Raw genomic sequence first — 20,289 nt, forward strand, 5'->3', positions numbered from 1 at the left:
TTTTAGGGCAAAAAATACCATGGGATTGATGTGTTCTCCATTTGAGAAACGTAATCAATTGCGGACGTGCACAGACAGCTCAGACACAAAGCGCATATAGGCCTAGGTTAGGCTACTTTCACTTTCTAGAGTGCACATTCATTACGTAGAAGATGCTTCATACCAAAACAACGATCAAACATCAAATGTGTCATGACGTGTTGTCACAAAGACTTACTCCAATTAGAAAATCGAAACCAAAATCACGTAAGTGTAAGTGTTCTCTCATTGACGCCTGTAGGCCTATAAGGAAAATGCGTTTGTAAAATGTACCCCCCAACTGAATTAGTCCCCCTATGTGAGGCACTGAAGGGGGGCATTCCCCATCATTTTGAAAAATGAATTTTGAGTCAAGGATTAAACTTAGCTTCATGTGTTCCACTGAACATTATAATGAGTGGGTACACAATGTGTGGGGCTGTGCTAAACCTGACCATAAGGCTACTTTGGCTTTGGCTTGAGTTCAAAGTAAAAATGTATTGAGACAAGGTAGCATCCCATCAGGGTTATCTCAGCATAGTATACTAGCCTTTATTATACGGCTCTTCACAATGCTAGTAGAACGCTCCATTGACTTGAATGGGATTTCCCAAAGTTCTAGCGGTAAGATATATTCATGTAATTACCGCTGCAAACATATAATTACCGCTGTCAATGGCAACGGGTTTTGTGCTTCTGATACGTCTTTCATATCACTACGTAAGGACTGGAACTTGGAAGTGCCAGTCAGATATACCGTCTCACATTTTTAAAATCTCAATGTGTCCATTAGTTTACACAGAATTCATTAGAAGTCATTATTTAAGGGGTTATTTTTAAAATATTTCTGCCGGGGGGGGCATGCCCCCGGACCCCCCTAGCCCTCCTGTGTGTGACACTGGGCTAAGCCCCCAATGTATCAAATGTCTGGCTCCGCCCCTGATGGTTGGTTAGTTGGCACATTGATAACATGATTTTTTGTGAGCAGGACTGCAATACAAACAGTTACACTTTACTTGACAGTGTCGATATAAGAGTGACATGACACTGTCATGAACGTGTCATAAACAACTCATAAACGTTTATGACATAACGATTCTGTTATTAAGTGACATTCGTTTTTTGTCATAACAAGTTAAGGTTAGAGTTAGGGTTAGGGTTAGAGGTTAGGGTTAGGTTTCATGTGTCATGACAGTGTCAAGTACTGTCAAGTAAAGTGTTACCCATACATACCATAGAATTTGCTGGAAACAAGCAGACCTAACTGAGATGCCTACATGCTTACATTTTCACTTTTCTGAGACATTATTTTGAGATTATGATGCTGGAAAGACAACCATACAGTATATGTTCACACATATTTGCAATAGTTATGAAACAAATAGAATATCTTAGTTTACTGTTGATTACAATGACTCTGTGCACTAATGTTGTAAAGACCTTTTTGTCTAGAAGTCACATACAATAACTGTAATAGGCTCTGTGCACTACTGTAGTGAAGAACTTCGGTTTTGTCTAAAAGTCAGCATACCCATTTCCTTTCAATCTGTCTATGCTGTCAACCTGAAGATGAGTGCTTCATCTGTACCAAAACATAAAAAAATACAATGTGCGTGAGTCTTTTAAGTTTCTGAAAACCATGGGCCGCTCTAAGGAGCACTGCTGTGTTTGGCTTCAAGTCGATATAACAAAAAATTGTGCTTCCTATAAATACCAGCCTTCGTGTGCAGTGACTGCACAAAATAATGAGGGCCAGGATTTTCCGCGACTGAGCACACGTTTTGGTACAACACTTGTAGTCAGATGATTGTTGACAGCTAACAGGAAACGAGAATGCTCACTTCTAGACAACAGAAGTACTACAGTGGGCAGTGCTTCGACTTGGCAAGCTTCACTCGCGGTCCGCGTGTGGGATCACACGGTATCACGGGACTTTAATTTGTATTTTCCCAGTGAGACGCTGCAACAACCCAAACAACCGGTAGATGGCTCAAGTGAGCAGGGTGTCTCGTAAAAAGAAATGGAGCCCTGAAAACCCTACACAGACTTCACTACAGACTTTAGCAGACTGGTTTAGAAATAATTTAATAGCCAGAAATATGCCTGCCCTGCCCTAATAAAGAAATATTTTATTATAATAATAATATTTTATTGATAAACGATTTTTGATGGTCACAAGTTTACTTCATTAGCGGTTTATTTTTTTGATTATTAAAGAGTGTTTTTAATTTAAAGGTTTGACTTTGTGCTTATTCAGTAGAGCATTTAGTGTTCTTCCCAATCTCAGACGTTCACATTGCATGTTTGTTTGTAATGGATGCAACCGCGAGATAGGCTACGCGTTTGACCAGTTGTTAACAGACATGAACCAAGACATATAGCCCAGCAGCAATCTAGGGACTGTTCGTTATTTATTGAAGGGGCCACCGGAGGAATTTTGAGTGCTTCAGTCAAAAGTTGCATGACCCTCCCTTGCCTGCTAGAAATTGTTCAATGACCCTCCGACAGAATTGTTAAAAAAGACATGACCCTCCCCTGCCAATTGTCGCTGTCTTCCGCCCGCGCTGCTTTCTGTGATAACATTCTTAAATCAATCTTTCCCGTGAGCTTGCATGCTACCAGTCCTTCCTTTTCAAATGTGTTGCGCCTGTTTGCACAATTTCACAAATAATCATATGTGATTAATAATATGACAAATAATCCCTGTGCACGGGGACCGAAACAATGCATGCCAACTTTTTCCGTGTTTCTCATTTTAACTTCCCCCCGTGTCTTGCCGTTTTAATGTTTTCCCGTAGAATATCCCATATTTTAATACTCTCATAACAGCCCTGCCATCGGGCCTGTCTCTGTGTTGCCCTTTTGCTACCCCTTGCCCGTCCAACGAAACAAATGTCTTCAAATCATCGTTTTCCTTGCTTGAAGGCGAACTTAGTGTGATGTTAACCTATTTAAGTTCAACGGCGTGATTGTCGTGAGAGCATGATTCATTGGCGCTTGCATGTTCGGCCTTATGTCTACGTGTGCACCTGAGGCTACTCAGCTACTAGAGAAGTACTAGAGAAGTTCCCCTGTTTGTATGTTCACTCCAAGTTGGCCTACCATAATTTACCAACTCTGCGCTGTAGCCCCTAACTGGCTATTTTTATATTTTTCTGTGAAATAAGCAAATGTATTTGTTCAACTTTATGAAGCAGAATTACGCACTATAGGCTACTTGGAACATAACACATTTGACAAAGGACAGATGTATGTTATAGTGACAAAATATTAACTTTCAGTGTTTTACGATGTCTTTGTCATGGGGACGTGTTTTTCCCCATGCATTTATTTTAGGCTACTGTCAGTGACTGGCGTGAGAGAAGCGGGTTCTGTGTTTCGTTCATGTCAGTGACTGACGCGAGAGAAGCGGGTCTGTGTTGCGCTATGCTAATTTATTTTCAATTGGCATGCCGCGTCGCGGTCGCCCACAGCTCAGTTCTGACAAAGCCGAATTTACTCCTTTTGAAACAATGAGTGCTGCTTTTGTATGGTTATATTGCTTGACAGGGGGATCCCAAGCAGCTTTCAGCCATAAGGGCTACTTTGAGAACATTTCCTAATTCACCCGACACTAATATTCAAAATGTTGAAAACTATTTCGGCATAGCCTATTAACTGACCACCCGATTCACGTTGACTGGGGGGCAGGGGGGCCCCAACAAATCACACCTTCCCACCAGCTGTGACAGCTTAAAAGAAGTCAAGAGGACTCCTAACACACAGACCTATTCACAAACCGGTTTTGTGGCATTTCGCCTGTTTTGAAATCCTATATGCTAGGAGCTTCCAATCGTGGAGGAAGCAATTTTGCATTGTAGGCATAACTAACATGCAATAACGCCACCAACAACAACCAAAACTAGGCTACTCATTGTCAACATGTAAATAAAATGTAACATTATTGTGAATCAAATTAAAATGTTCTCTTTTGCAAACGTAGGCACAGGCATAGTAACAGATTGATTTAATAATGTTACAAAGATACTACATCAATCCAGTATGTTTCATTAGGCTACTAGGCTATATAGGGACTATGTGTACTTGTTTATTTTTTACGTAGCCTACAATGGCCAGTTCAGACAAAGCCGAAATTACTCATTTTGAAACATTTGTATGGTTATATTGCTTGACTTAAATCCCAGAGAGTAGGCTAGGCTACCGCGACCTCACAGTGATGGGGCCTAGCGGTCTTACGCTGCTCAGTATGGGGTATAAACAAGCTGAGAATTTAGGGTCGATCTGCCTGTCACAGACGGGGGAGCTGAAGCTTGGGATACAGTTACTACAGTAACAGTATTTTATTTTACTTTATGGAATATATATTTTTTCACTTTTATAAAGGCTTTGTTTGAATGCTGTTGGAACAAATAGTAGTTGATTATAAAGGCAACTTTCTGTTGCAATATTCTGTGTGTTCTGGACTGCAGGTAACTTGCTAAGCCAGTGGTTCTCAAACTTTTTCTTTCATTCCCCACTTTGATCAAGGAGGCATTGACTGATGATAGTGGAGATAACATGTTATCCCGAGGCCTTTGCAAGTCAGCATCTCCACGGTAGTCTATTAAAAATATAAGTTTTCATGTCCCAAACGGAGAGCCATACTTTATTGTTTTAACGATCTCTATGCTACTCACCAAAATGTAGGCATGGGAACATGATGAAGTATCCAACTGTCGGTGTTAAATTATTGTGATTACGAGCCAGTGGTTTTCAAACATTATGCGCGGACTCAGACATCTATGCAACAGACTCATATCGCCCTCGATTGCAAAATGAGGACATACAGACTGCCCAGATAACAGGTGTACCTCCAGTTATGCACGGTTTTAGTCAAGTCATTTAAATGTGCTGGTGAAACAGTTGTGTACTCTGGGCACAGTTCTTCCAGAGCTTCGCGCCAAGTAATAAGCTTGAGTCGAGATGTTTGTGTGAATGAAACGGTTGACAGGGCCATAGTGTGACATGCGAAACCAATGGTGTAGAGATGACGACACAGGGTTTAAGGCCTTTTCACAGAGATCCCGCTAAATTTAGGGAAGAGGAGACGCCTTTTGCCGCGTTTTTTGTGTCTGAAAGCCGGTGATGAAAATTTACCAGCCTGCTGATCTGTTCACATGATGGCATTTTAGGAGCCAGGATCAGCTATAGTAAATAAAATTGTGACGTGCAACAGGGGACGGTAGAGTGATAGTCGAGGGCCTTATTATGCGCGGCGTGGGGCTTCAGATACAGCAGGTGTGTGATTTCAAAAAAACATGGCGGAGAACCGACTGCACTTTTTAGTTAGCTTGCATTTGCTTTGCTGTTGCTGTTAGAATGTTAGATTCTTGCCATAGATGTCTTTAGACGAAAAAAAAGTAATTTGAAGGGAAATTGAAGAGAAGAGTTGCCCCTTTGTCGGCCGTGATTCCCCTTTGAAAATCAGAGGTTCACAGGCTACTGTGGCCTTGGTCAGTGGCGCCAGTCAGAATCCTGCACGCGACTGTGCGCATAATTTATTCCTGAAATCATTCAATATTACAACAATAAAAAATAGCTTGTGTATTGTCTTAATTAAAACATGCTTCGCGCACAAATGATAGCCTAGGGCAAAGACTATGGACATCTCAACATAAGGATACATTAGAAGATGATGATTGGTGTAAACTTTGTCACACGACGTGATAAGCAGTTCTGGCTTTAAAAAACGAACGCTCCATTCAGTCATATATCATTTAAGCGTAGGCCTAGTGCTCGTCATGAAAAGAAAACAGCAGCTTAATATTTTTCAGGTGTTTAACAGTAGGCCTAGGCGCACTGTAGCTCACTCTGTAGGTCACTCTGTTTGGAACATCGCAGTTCGGGTTGATAAGATTCAGTTAATGCGAGTATGGATCGTCTCAAAGTTTGGGACAAACAAACAGCAGTGTAGGCAAAGCAAATCCTAATTGTTAGGTTACCATAGTTGTCTTTTCTCTAGGCCTGGGCCTATCGGAAATCGCGACATAAGCACATTGGTTTCTTATTTTTTCTGTCCATCGATATCATGGGCCCACTGCCAGTCACAGAGCAGGGAAATCGCTACGTGCTCGTAGCTATGGACTATTTCACTAATAGGCCGGAGGCGTATGCAGTGCCAGATCAGAGCGCCCAGACGACAGCGACAGACTGGTCACTGAGATGTTCTGGCCGGTTCGAGCAACCGAAGAGCTCCACAGCTTACTCAAGGGCGAATTTCGAGGCGGAGGTGTTTGCTGAGGTTTGCCAGCGCATGGGCATCCGGAAAACAGAACGACACCTCTGCATCCACAAAGCAACGGGCTAGTGGAACGGTTTAATCGGACGCTAGCAGTGCAGCTGGCCATATTGGCCGACCGCCGAATAAAAGGACTGGGACTTACACTTGCCCCTGGTGCTCTGGGCATATCGCACAGCGGTGCAACAGTCAACTTAAATGCACACCGGCAGCTCTGATGTTCGGGCGAGAGCTACGACGCCGTGAACTTGGTGTTCGGTTCGCCTCTGGAAGCGGAGATTGGAGGTAAGCCAGGGCTGGAATACTACAAGCAGCTACGCCGAGACTGAAGGAGTACACGAAGTTGGCCCGCAGGCTATGAGTGAAGCTGGAATACGCCAAAAGCGAAGCACGATATGCACTGTCGCGCCAGGAGTTCCAAACGGGCCATAAAGTTTGGGTGTACTGCCCGAGAGAAAGAAAGGCATTTCCCGAAACTCACTAGCCAGTGGGTCGGGCCGTGGCGATGTCTTAGAGAAGCTGTCTGACGTGGTCTATCGCGGAGACTGATTAAGCGCCGGAGAGTTGTGGCTCTCCACCGCGGATCGACTGGCCCCGTGATCGACCCCCTGGCCTCAGCTGAGAGTCGTGGGAGACTTGGACAATGATTCTGTGGAGCTTGGTGACAATGGAGCTGTGGCTCTAACACCGTCACCGTGCAGCCGCCCCTCGAAGTCACCGCTAGCGACAGCGGGCTTCATTAACGCCAGCCGCCGCCCCAGCCAGGCTCATGGACTGACGTAGGGTAAGACTTAAGTCAAAGGGACATAGACTAAGTCTCGGGGGGCTGTGTAGTGAACTGAGCCTAGCTGGTTCATGACTGAACTCCCATAATGCTGTGCAGTGTATGTGTGTGTGTGTAATGTTGATGTTGGTTTTAGTATGAGTAATTGCGTTTACCTTGTCATGTATGTGTTAGCTGGTATAGTCTTTCTTTATGTTGTACCTCATGTGTTTACCCCGTGTATTGTATGTGACTACCCTGTTTGTGTATCGTGCTTGTTTAATTGACCTCCTTTGTGTTGCCTGTGTAAGGACGTTCGTGTGTTTTGGTGCGTAACCAATAAAACCATTCTGAGACAACTTTGCAGTTTGTTACAATATCTTTGCCTGAGGTTCCTAATTCAAGTCCAGTGCATAAATGAACAAGATAATCATAAAACTGTATTTTGAAGTTCCTATGTGACAAACTTGATGTGCATAACCTCAACCTCAAGCTGCTAATGAGGAAATTTAATTTATTTCCTCATTCTCCCTTCTGTGGAATTTCTCCCCACTGTGGAATGTGGAAGTGCCAGTTACAAGAAATGGAATTCATATACGAGAATTTACCATGACGTTACAATAATAATATAAATTCTTCCAGGTAGCAAAAGCTGGCATAGAGACAATAGGACTGATTGCTGATTGGTCAGTGACATTGCACAGGCAAACTTGCTTGTTACCTGCGTTCGCCACACAAGGAGGGTTTCATACAGTATATGGGCTGAGGCTTCGGCAATAGCCTTCACTGAAATACTATCAAATGATCAATTGTTATGACAATTTGAGCTTAACCAATCCGCTATGATGGGTCAATTAAGCAATAAGCCCCGAGAGGCCGTAGGTTACGCTGATTCTACAACAGCTAAGGGGCGTTGTTAGGCACGACACGCTAGTGGATAGATTTTTTTTTTAATACCAATGAAGGGGGAAATGGACTTTATACCTGCCAACATATGGATGAGACTCAAATTTGAATAAATAAATAGACAAACAAACAAATAAATATAAACTCACAGTCCATCCTCCCTCATCTGTTGTGACAGCACTCTCCTCGCTGTTGTGACAGCCCATGTCACAGTAAACTCCAACAGCAGAGTTAACACCATCAGGATAGATGGTGTAAACCCCACTGACCACCCCACTAGCATGCAGCTCTGCACAGTTCATGGGATAATGGAGATCACACTGGCCCAGCAAGGGCAGCAGGAGAAGAATAACATGCTGAATCTGCACAGAGAAAGGAAGGAAAAAAGTTTGGCTTTTCACAATAATACAATGATATATATATATATATAGATAGATAGATAGATAGATAGATATATTAGGCTGTCAATGGATTAAAAAATGTAATCGAATTAATTACATACTCTGTGATTAATTAATCTAAATTAATCGCATATATATTTTTTTGCTGTGAAAGTATTTTAAATATTTAAATTCAAATGAATCATTGAATAATCAGCATTAGTGACATTAAAGTTCAACAACTCTTTTATTATTATTTTCACTCTTCAAATAATGGCCATAATAATTTATGATATGACCTAATATGCTGAGGAAATAAATTCAAAAGTGCTTCGGGAAGAAGTTTATTTTTTCACATACAAGGCATTTCAGGTCACAGATATAAACTAGGGGACACAATGAAAGTAAATTAACACTCCCCTCAATGTTTAACACTATTTCGTTGCATTGATTTGCGACTTTACAGTTGACGAACTTCGGTGATATGCAAATTCCTTGCTGCAGACATTGCAAAGGACTTTATTTTAATCGACATTATATTTTTATCAACACCATCAGACCGTTTTTTAAAAGTAAATGTTCCAATCAATGATCTAGGCAGCACATTTTCTTCTCTCTCCTTCATTTTACAATCTAATGGTTACTGACTAGAACGGCTCGGGGTCAAAGGTCATACGGAATCGATTAATCTGCGCTATTTTTTTAATCAGTTATTTTTTCTCAAATTAATGAATCGAAATGAATGTTATTTTGACAGTCCTATATATATATATATATATATATATATATATAAGGGATAATTGACAACATGGCATTCGGTTCACAGAAAGGTTCAAGGTATTACAACGACTTGACAGTGGAGGTGGTAATGCACCGCGAAAGTGCATTTCTTTCTGTGAACTGAACGCTGTGAAGTCCATTATTCCGGTTATTCCACTGTTGCCACTTGCGTTGTGTTAATTTACTGTTATAATTAACAGTGTTAAAATTAACATTTTAATAACTAAAACTATCTTGTTTGCAGAACTACTTCTTTCCGCCACATATTTTCTCATTTCTCAACTTGCAGGACAAACTGCCGTTACTATGTATACTGTATATAAATATACACAAACATTATATCATTTTGAAGTCCCACCTTCATTTCCTGCAACAAAATCCACTTTTGGAGTGACAAGAAAAAGCTGACCAATGGGGGACTCTAGAATCATTCAACAGAGAATGTTTTCAGTGGAAATGATTTCACTCCTGCTGTCTTTCTCTCAGACACACACATACAAGAGTGCACATACAGAAAGTGTTAAAAAAAGACCATGTATGGTCCTGCACAAAACAAGTCACACTTAGTGCAATACGAGACAGGAATAGCATTGACTGTTGAGCTAAAACATGAAAATTTTAGCAGATTTGTGTACTGCATAATTAACTCTGTAAATTAAGGAAGCACCAAAATCTCGACGTGTTAAAGCAAACTTACCAAATGACTTGCTCTCAAAACTTGTCTGTGATGAATGAAACAGAACAGGTAAATCACTGATGTTTACTTGCAACCTGGTTTGGAAAAAACCTCCCAATTCAAATACCTATCTGAACATGGAAATGTGCCAATTTCCTTATAGGTAGGGCAGGCGCGCGGGAATCTGTTTTTGACCAGGGGTGCTGAATAACAAAAATAATGGATGTCCGACGATTTCTCCCCTCCTGGACATGTTTCGGATTTTGACTGCTAAATAGCCTACATCATTTTAGTGCGGTGTGCGGGTGATAGAGAGAAGTTTTAGAAACGTCCTGGGCAGCCACAAATTCCAATGTTCCGCGACAGCAATCCGACTCCACTGCACCCACCCTAACCCCACAGAACCGCACTTGACATCATTAGCCTATTTCAGTATAGCTAAGGAAAATTACTTTTCTGATCGTCAAAACCACACCAGAGATGTTTGGCTTTAAATATAGGCTAATAATCAGGCTGCAATGATCTCGCAAATAATTCCTGAATAGCCTAAAGTGTGTCGTCTCCACAGCAAGAATGTGTCCTAATAATATCTATCTTAGCGACTAGTGAAATTATTTCACTAGCTATAATTTATTAGTTTTGCAAAACTGTACAACACAATTAAAGTTTCTTTCAGCTTATCCCTGCTTTTTTGAACGTGTAAATCGCATAGAATATATAGGTCTATATCAACCGTAGGCCTACACACTTGATCGCTATCACATAGCTGAAACCACGTTACGGTTCTTACAGTAGCCTAACTGACTCATGTTCACGTTGATCTCAACTGTTAATTTTTAGGAGCCTATATTCGAACCAATCCATAACCCTTTTTTGCTATTTGACTCATCATTTCACATACAAAAATAATGTCAGACAGCGAATTAGTAATTATTTAAAAATATATATAACAAATCTTGAAAATCTATCTCCTGCCAGCAGGGGGTGCTGCAGCACCCTCAGCACCCCCCTTCCCGCGCCCTTGAGGTAGGGTTGTCACAATAACAAATATCTATCTATTATGCAAGAAGCGTCTGTGTGTCTGTCTGTCTGTCTGTCTGTCTGTGGCACGCATATCTCGCTGACCGTTTGTCAGACCGAAACTTGGCAGGTGTCTTGCTATGGGTATGAGTAAGTGCAGTGCCAAATTTGACGTTGTTTGGATAAGAAATGTAAAAAATATTGTTAAATATATCGGGAAAAGAAGCACATTGGCTTTCGCCGCTAGCCACTCCCCCTCCCACACACCACTGTAGCCTACTGTACTGTAAGCTACAAGTGAGGATAGAAGCAGGGCTTTGGCAAAGCTGGATCAGTGTAGGTTACACGGGTAAAAACTTAACATGTTCGACCTCAACAATAAAGTGAACTTCGCGGATTTTGCAACAACACGCCAAGACACACAGGTATGCAGTGGCTCTTCAAAATGACATAAAAAAGATGTGCAATAAACGGACACTTCGAATAGCCCAGGCTACTTTGGACTGTCTTTAAACTGTGAATAAGCAAATGACATTATTTTCCAACTGCAAGGTCTTTAATTGAAACGAGCGATAATGGTCCCGAATTAAAGAACGTCTCAGAATGCCACACATGCAAAGTGTAAGCGGGTGTGTTACGACAATAGTTGCTGTGGATGAGGGCATGGTCCAGTCCTGTGAGTTGGGGTGGATGCAGCAGCACACCTGTGCTGCATTTGTTAATGAGGGATGGGATAAATGGCTAATGTTTAGTTGAACAAGGAAGAGGGACAGCGGACTGCTGAGTTCAGAACCAACGGCTGCCGTGCTGGGACGTGGGCAATCCTTTCAGTGTCGGTGTGGTTGACAAATCATTCGGGGTAAGTGCCATTAGGCCTAAATTAGGGAGTTTGTGCCCTGCTAGTGCGATCGCGTTTCTGTTTTATCTCGTTCGATGAACCCCACGTCCGGCAGCAGTGGTGACGGAGTCAGCAGTCATTTGGTGGTGTGATGTACTAACTCTGTGTTCTTTGTGTATTTTTTTTCCGGGGAAGTTTAGGCCTACTCCCCGGCAGGTATATGTGTGTGAGAGAGGGTGGAGAGAAACTGGTGCTGAATCACTTAATCTGAGCCTCAGCTGTGGCCGGTGTTGTACGGTAACTGGCTTTCATGTTAACTGGCTGAGTTACGCCACTGATTGACTTATCATGACGTAGTGTGCCTCCTGTTGTTGCAGATGTGACCAACAACAGATCCCCCGACCGCAGATTCGTCACTCCACTTGAGTTCAATTGCAATGCTTGTGCTGCTAAGCTATAGGAATCTTATTAGTGAGGGGCCTTAAGCACATTTTCGCGCAAATTCTTCTAAAAGCGCCTAATTTGGCACAAATGTAGCTTAGGTCATACTGAAATGATTTAACTAGGGCGCCGGAGTCAATGACCCTTGGGGCCAAGATGGCGGCCAAATCCAATATGGCTGCTGCCCGAAAAGGCTATAACTTTTGAACCACATGAGTTACAAATGTAAACTTGATATCTTTTTCAGCTTAATTGATCATGGGAAACACATAGCAATGTTAATATTTATGACCCAGTACATCTGGACCCCTTATTCCTTTAATTCCAATATGGCCACTGTCCAAAAAAGCAGTAGTTGGGGGCCTTACACCCCATTGTTCGTGCAAATTCATCTACAAACACGAAATTGACACAGATGTAGCTGAGGGCATAATGAAATGATTTATCCAGGGCATCCAAGCGACCAAGATGGCGGCCGCCTGAAAGGGATTTAGCTATACATAGCTTTTGAGCCAGATGAGATACAAATACAAACTTGATGTCTATTTTAATTTTTTGACCATGGAAAACCCATAGGAATACTTACATTTATGATTGAGTATATCAGGACCCCCCAAATTCCTTAAATTCAATTCGGCCCCTGTCCAAAAAAGTGTTTTGGCTACAAATTTTGAACCAAATGCGCTACAAATGAGGATGTGGTGTCTATTTTATGTTTATTGACCACAAGAAGTCCATGGCATATTTATATTTATGCTTAGGTCTGGAATCTGTATTCTTTTTAAGACTGTGGTTGAAAATATTTTTTTACCACAACTTTAAAGGTTTTTCTCAATGTTGATTAATTTCCTTATAAAAGTGAAATGCTTTCAGTGCACCACAGATGAATACATTTCAAAGTGTAATCATATAAGAAAGAATAAGACACAATTATTATTGCAAGGCAATATTTATATTATGGCAAATTGTTAAAAGAACAATATAGTCGATTTGTCCAAAACTCTGCTTCACAACTGCATAACAAAAAAAAGCAATAACATAAAAACAACAGTGAATTCTCATTATCACTCACGATCACCAGATCACTCATCGTCTCCACCATCATTGTTTGTACAAGCACCCTCACATGCATATAGAAGTGCAACGAACTCCAGCTTTACAGCACTTGCAGTGCTCTCTATTTTCAATTTCAATTTAATTGTGCTTATAGAGCGCCAAAACATTACACATGTATCATGGCGCTTTACAAAGTGTAGACAATAAGAGAAAGGAAAGAAAAGAAAGAGAGAGGCCCATGGGTAACAGGGGCGACAGGGGCAGTAGAACGCAATAGTGAGGCCCATGGGTAACAGGGGCGACAGGGGCAGTAGAATGCAATAGAGAGGCCCATGGGTAACAGGGGCGACAGGGGCAGTAGAATGCAATAGTGAGGCCCATGGGTAACAGGGGCGACAGGGGCAGTAGAATGCAATAGAGAGGCCCATGGGTAACAGGGGCAGGGGCAGTAGAATGCAATAGTGAGGCCCATGGGTAACAGGGGGGGAAAACTCCCTAGAATTGGAGATACATATAGGAAGAAACCTCGAGCAGATCCATGAATCAAAGGCCTGACCCATCTGTACCAGGCTGTCAGTGAACAACAGACGGCACACCCAGACGGTTTCACCATCTTCACTGGAGATTTTAACCATGCTTATCTTAAAACTGTACTTCCAAAGCTACACCAGCATGTTGATTTTCCAACAAGAGGAGATAACATCCTGGACCTGGTCTACACTACACACAAAGGAGCATACAAAGCCACCCCCCTCCCCCACATTGGACTTTCAGACCATATCACTGTTATGCTAATGCCCCGCGATACAGACAAAGGGTAAAAGTTTAACAAACCGGTTTCGTAAGCAGGTAAAAGTGTGGCCTGAGGGAGCCTCCGATGCTCTTCAAGACTGCTTTGACACAACAGACTGGGAAATGTTTAAGCAGGCAGCCACTTACAACAACCGGACAGACATAGAGGAGTATACAGACACTGTAACCTCTTACATCACCAAGTGCATCGATGATGTGACCCACACAAAAGACATCATCACTCGGGCTAACTGGAAGCCATGGCTGACAGGGGATGTCCTCAGGCTGCTGAGGGCCAGAGACAAAGCCTACAGAGCTGGGGATGAAGCCGGCATGAGAACAGCGAGAGCCAACCTGTCCCATGGCATCAAGGAAGCAAAAAGGGAATACACTCACAAGATAACCACCCACTTCAAAGACAGCAGGAACGCACAAAGCCTATGGCAGGGCATTCAGGCCCTCACGGACTACAAGCCCGCACCACAGAGCTGTGAGAGCAACATCCCTCTGCTCAACAACCTGAACCGCTTCTTTGCTCGCTTTGAAGCACAAAACAGCACCTGCCCACAGAAGACCCATCCCCTCTACATGAGCAGCCCCTGTGCCTCTCTGCCGACAGCGTGAAGAGGACACTTGCTGCTATCAACACCGTAAGGCAACAGGTCCAGACAACATCCCAGGTCGTGGGGCGCTGAAGGACTGCGCAGGGGAGCTTAAGGATGTCTTCACAGACATCTTTAACACTTCCCTGAAGCAAGCCATCGTCCCCATCATGTTTCAAAGCTGCCACCATCATACCTGTGCCGAAGAAAACTGCTCCATCCTGCTTCAATGACTACCGCCCTGTGGCACTGACACCCATCATCATGAAGTGCTTTGAGCGGCTTGTCATGTCACATATCAAATCCATTCTCCCCCACCCTGGACCCCTTCCAGTTTGCATACCGAGCCAAGCGGTCTACAGAGGATGCAATCTGCTCTGCCCTCCACCCAGCCCTCACCCACCTGGAAAAAAAGAGACTAATATGTGAGATTGCTGTTTATAGACTTCAGTTCTGCATTCAACACCATAATACCACAACAACTCATCTGCAAACTTGACAAACTGGGACTCAGTACCTACCTCCCAACTGGCTACTGGACTTCCTCTGTCAGAGGCCTCAAGTAGAATGTGTTGGCAACAATACCTCAAGCAGCATCACACTGAGCACAGGGGCCCCCCCCAAGGCCTGCGTGCTCAGTCCGCTGCTCTTCACCCCCTGCTGGACGATGACTGCACTGCAACCTACAGCAACAATCACATAGTGAAATTTGCTGACGACACAACTCTGGTGGGTCTCATCACCAAGGGCGGCGAGACTCAATACAGGTTGGAGGTCGACCATCTGACCACGTGGTGCAGGGACAACAACCTCCTGCTGAACGTCAGCAAGACCAAAGAGATTGTTGTTGACTTCGGAGAGGTCACACCCAACACCTGCCACTGACCATCGACGGTGCTGTGGTGGAGAGCAAGCAGCACCAAATTCCTGGGGTGCACATCAGCGAAGACCTCTCCTGGACCACCAACACTGCATCACTGGCGAAGAGAGCTCAGCGCCGCCTGTACTTCCTCATGCGGAAACTCAGGCGAGCAAGTGCTCCACCAGCCATCATGACCACATTCTACCGAGGCACCATTGAGAGCATCCTCTCCAGCTGTATCGCTGTGTGGGGGCGGAAGCTGCACTGAATACAACAGGGAAGCCCTGCAGCATAGTGAACACAGCTGGAAGGATTATTGGTGCTTCACTCCCCTCTCTGAAGGACATTTACACCACCCACCTCACCCCCAAGGCGACCAAAATTGTGAGTGATGCAAGTCACCCCGCTCACAATCTGTTTGATCTACTGCCCTCTGGGAAGAGGTACAGAAGCCTAGGCCAAGACTACCAGACTCACCAACAGCTTCATACACCAAGCTGTAAGGATGCTGAACTCTCTCCCTCCCTCTCCCCCTCCACCCTCAGCTACATAACATCCTGGACATTGGACCCACAATGGCCGCCTGCACTACTCCACTTGCACACTTGTACACTTTTACAACTTGTTGTTGTTGTCCTGAAAACACAACACTTCTGCTGCTCTTACATAACTTGCACCACTATGCCACTTTCTTTCTTACTTAGGTCAAACAGAACTACCCAAGCCTTTTATTGGCCTGACTTTGCACTAGTATTTTATTGACTGTCTATGCACAATTTCAACCAAATTTTGCTGCTCTTTTTTTTTCATTATTATATGTGCCCTCTTATTTACTTATTTACTTTTTTTTTTGTTTACTTGAATGTTATGTTTGTCTGTGGACTTAAATTGGTAAAATATGTCTTGTCTTCACCGTGGGATAGTGAGAAACGTAATTTCGATCTCTTTGTATGTCTGGAACATGTGAAGAAATTGACAATAAAGCTGACTTTGACTTTGACTTTGATCTGCCTAGGGTCAAATACAGGACAGTAAGGTCTGTATACATGACAAGTGCATATGATAGGCAGGTGTAGAGAATAGGACATGGTGTTTAAAGCCACCTGAGGTGAAAGTTACAAGAGTTGGGATGATTACATATCCGGTATGATAATGCATTAATCCTAATTTAATGTCAGAAAGTTCAAATAGTCCAGCGTTGGAATTGTCCAGGGGGAAAGGAGTTGTCAAGGCATGTGGTGGGTCGGCAGTATGGGCCAGGAATCTAGGCAGAGTTGTCATAGGTGGGTGATGGGTCGCTACATGTAGGCTGTACGGGCCAGGACAGGGCTGTACAGGGCCTCTCTACATGCTATCTTGCAACCACAGTGGAGGAGAATGGTGCAGGCTTTACTGGCATCTCCGAGATTAGTTCTGTAAGGTTCCCAAGTCTTGCTCATAGAGTCCCGATACCATCCCCATGCATTGGACTCTGGGATGTCTTGCGGGACAGTGGTTGCCTGATTCCAGTAAAAGCTCGCCTGCAGCAGTGCTCTTTTGATGTGCTGAATCAGTGCAGCATGGGTGGGAGGCAGGTTCTCGAGAGACTTGGTACCATTCGAGAAAAGGTGATGTCTAGCTTCATCTAAGCCACTGGAATCACAGTTCTTGCTGTACATGATGACGACCATACGCTCCAGTTTTTGGACATGGACGTTATTGTTGATCTGTTCAGGGTCCCAGGTAAGGGTAACCAGGGATTCTGTGAGATCTGGTGTTGCCTCCCAAGCTGCCCAGGCACTCGTTTTCTCATGGCCCAGGAAGGCTGAGGTTGTGTCACAGCCTGTTAAAGCGTTCTCCCATCTACTTTATTTCTTGATCCGGTTCCTCTGCGTTGGTGAGTTTGTGCTTTGAGGTTCTCCTCTGGATATGTATCAAACACAATATCCAGTCGCGTGACAGATTCATAGCTCATGTGTGACCGCACAAACCCATCAGGCCTGGACTGAAGTGAAAGGAACAGTTGTGTGATGAGTGTCATGTTTTGCTTCTAAATACCATTAGTTGTTTTGTGCTTGGCTTTTGTGTCAGGTCAGTTGGCAAATGTCAGTATGTTTGCCCGAGGAATCATATCAGTATAAGTATATACTCTTTTGAAATTTGGTCTCTGCATTTATCCCAATCCGTGAATTAGTGAAACACACTCAGCACACAGTGAACACACAGTGAGGTGAAGCACACACTAATCCCGGCGCAGTGAGCTGCCTGCAACAGCGGCGCTCGGGGAGCAGTGAGGGGTTAGGTGCCTTGCTCAAGGGCACTTCAGCGGTGCCTACTGGTCGGGGTTCGAACCGACAACCCTCTTACAACTTACAAGTCTGAAGCGCTAACCAGTAGGCCACGGCTGCCCTAAAACTCTGATACAGGCTTGGTGACCTTGTCAAGTCGCTGCTCTACATTGGCAGTAGGGCTACACCAACTTTGTGAGCAGTAGTGAGCGAATCAGCCACTTCTCTTTCCATAATATCTTGAGTGTCAAGTGCTATGAGGTCATGATTCGTTGATAAGAAGGGATTTCCAAGGGTTTCCGGTAAAATTTAACGCATTTGGTTCAAAGGTTGTAGTCAAAAACCCTTTTTTGGAAAGTAGCCATATTGGATTTGGGGACTTTGAGGATCCACATATACACAATCATAAATATAAATATTTAGAGATTGGTATGGTGTGTGTTTTTTGTTAGCCTATTAGCTGGTTTGCATCGAACTCAATGAGCATCAAACCAGCTAATAGGCTAACTGAAAAACACACCATGCCAATCTCTAGGTATGGTGAAGGGTATGTGATTATGTGGGGATATTTTAATTCCAAAAGCCAAGGGAACTTTATCAAGATGCACAGTATCCTGGATCCATGAAATAAGTGGCCTTTAAAAATAAAAAATCTGACTGCCTCTATGGGAATTTAACATAGGGGTCAAATACTTATTGCCCCTGTAATTTAAGGGAAAAAAAATATTTATTTACGATACATTTTTCATTCACTAAGAAAATTGGTGTCTTTAAAGGTTGGATTTTTACTTACTTTTTAATTAAGGCATTAAGATAAATTTTTAGTCAACTTTAGCATGGGTTCAAATACTTATTCTCCCCACTGTATCAATTATACATTTGTATCTCATCTGGTTCAAAATATGCAGCCAAATCCCTTTTCAGGTGGCGGATTTGGCTGCCATCTTGGTCTAAGAGATCACTAACTCGGGCGCCCTGGCTAAATCATTTCAGTATGCCATCAGCTGTATCCGTGCCAAATTTGGTGCTTGTAGATAAATTGGCGCAAACAATGGGGTGTAACTACAGTCAAAACTGCTTTTTTGGACAGCGGCCATATTGGAATTGGAGGATTAAGTGGTCCAGATATACTGGGTCATAAATATAAACATTCCTATGTGTTTCCCATGATCAATTAAGTTGAAAAAGACATCAAGTTTGTATTTGTAGCTCATGTGGTTCAAAAGTTATAGAAACCTTTTCAGGTAGCGGCCATATTGGATTTGGCCGCCATCTTGGCCCTGAGGGTCTCTGGCTCCGGCGCCCTAGCTAAATCATTTCAGTATAACTTGAGCTACATCTGTGCCAAATTTGGCGCTTTTAGAAGAATTTGCGCGAAATGACCTATTTATGTGCTTAAGGCCCCCCACTAATTGTACTCATGTATGACATATGAAATAGGCAATATTTCCAAAAGACAAACGCTGCCTCTACGTGGACCCTTTTGGTGCCCAGTCTGATGCTGTAGGAAAATGCATTGACGTGACCAGGTGAATATTTTATTGATTCATTTTTAACTACAGTTCTAAGTATGTGTTTATTTGTATGTAATGACAATATAACGATTGTGCTTGGTAATATAGAGCCGTCATGAGGCGAAGGGGGCTGCACCACACCCGTTGGTCTGGTGACACGCTGAACCATCCACAGCAACAGGAGGGCTCTTCATGTGGAGTCATTGTGTGCAAAGTAAGTAACTTCCTTTTTTCAGAAATGTGTTTCTAAACAACATGCATGTCCTAAACTGTGTTTATTGTGGAAAAGCTTGCCGAGTTTATTTTAATGAAGAAAAGTCCCGACTTCCGAGTTGATGCAGAGGGCATTACATGCTTGAGAAGGGATATTGCCAATGAGCTCTTCAGGGGAACAGGTTGGTATTTGAAGTTTAACAGGCTATTACAATATTGGCTGTGTTGAATGTGAAAATTGCATATAGCTTAATGCTTTAATTTCCACAGATGACCTCTCTGAACTGTGCTGCATGTGTGGAGCAGCAGACACTCATGGGCTGTGGGTAAGTGAAATACATTGCGATGGTTGGTTTGTCTGCCAGATTAAATGCACTGTCTGCAAAGGCTGGTACCACTTGCAGTGTGTTAAAGAGCCTCCAATGGACAATGATTTCTGTTGCCCTGCCTGTGCATAACCTTACAAAGACATTCAATGTCAATTTTGTACTTATTATTTTTATTTCAAGGGATTAGACAGCCTACAGTGAATGTACAGTGGGCAGTGCTTCGACTTGGCCAGCTTCCCTCGCGGTCCGCGCGCAGGATCACAAGACTTTAATTTGTATTTTTCCAGTGACGCTGCAACAACCGGCAGAGGTCTCAAGTGAGCAGGGTGTCTCGTAAAAAGAAATGGAGCTGGAAAACCCTACACAGACTTCACTACAGACTTTAGCAGACTGGTTTAGAAATAATTTAATAGCCGGAAATATGCCTGCCCTGCCCTCATAAAGAAATATTTGGTTAACGGCGAGTGAATCCCGTTTGCAGCCGTAGAAGAAACGCAGGACAAATTAAACATTCTGGTTTTCTCCGAGTGCAACGATGATAGACAGACATCATTT

The 20,289-nt window shown here is 43.2% G+C and overlaps 1 protein-coding gene across 1 annotated transcript in view; it reads right to left on the reverse strand.

Annotated features, from left to right (window-relative positions):
• The window catches only part of LOC125298651 (microfibril-associated glycoprotein 4-like), a 33,259-nt gene extending 23,296 nt beyond the window's left edge, over nt 1-9,963 (reverse strand). The window contains exons 1-3 of the mRNA XM_048249491.1: nt 9,822-9,963; nt 9,483-9,545; nt 8,114-8,326 (exon numbers count right to left, since the gene is read on the reverse strand). Coding sequence (XP_048105448.1) covers nt 8,114-8,326; nt 9,483-9,488 — 219 coding nt within the window. The 5' untranslated portion in view covers nt 9,489-9,545; nt 9,822-9,963. The remainder of the gene's footprint in view (nt 1-8,113; nt 8,327-9,482; nt 9,546-9,821) is intronic.
• Nucleotides 9,964-20,289: the final 10,326 nt, after the last annotated feature.

Source organism: Alosa alosa, chromosome 7, assembly GCF_017589495.1.
Source record: "Alosa alosa isolate M-15738 ecotype Scorff River chromosome 7, AALO_Geno_1.1, whole genome shotgun sequence".
NCBI classification, from domain to species: domain Eukaryota; kingdom Metazoa; phylum Chordata; class Actinopteri; order Clupeiformes; family Clupeidae; genus Alosa; species Alosa alosa.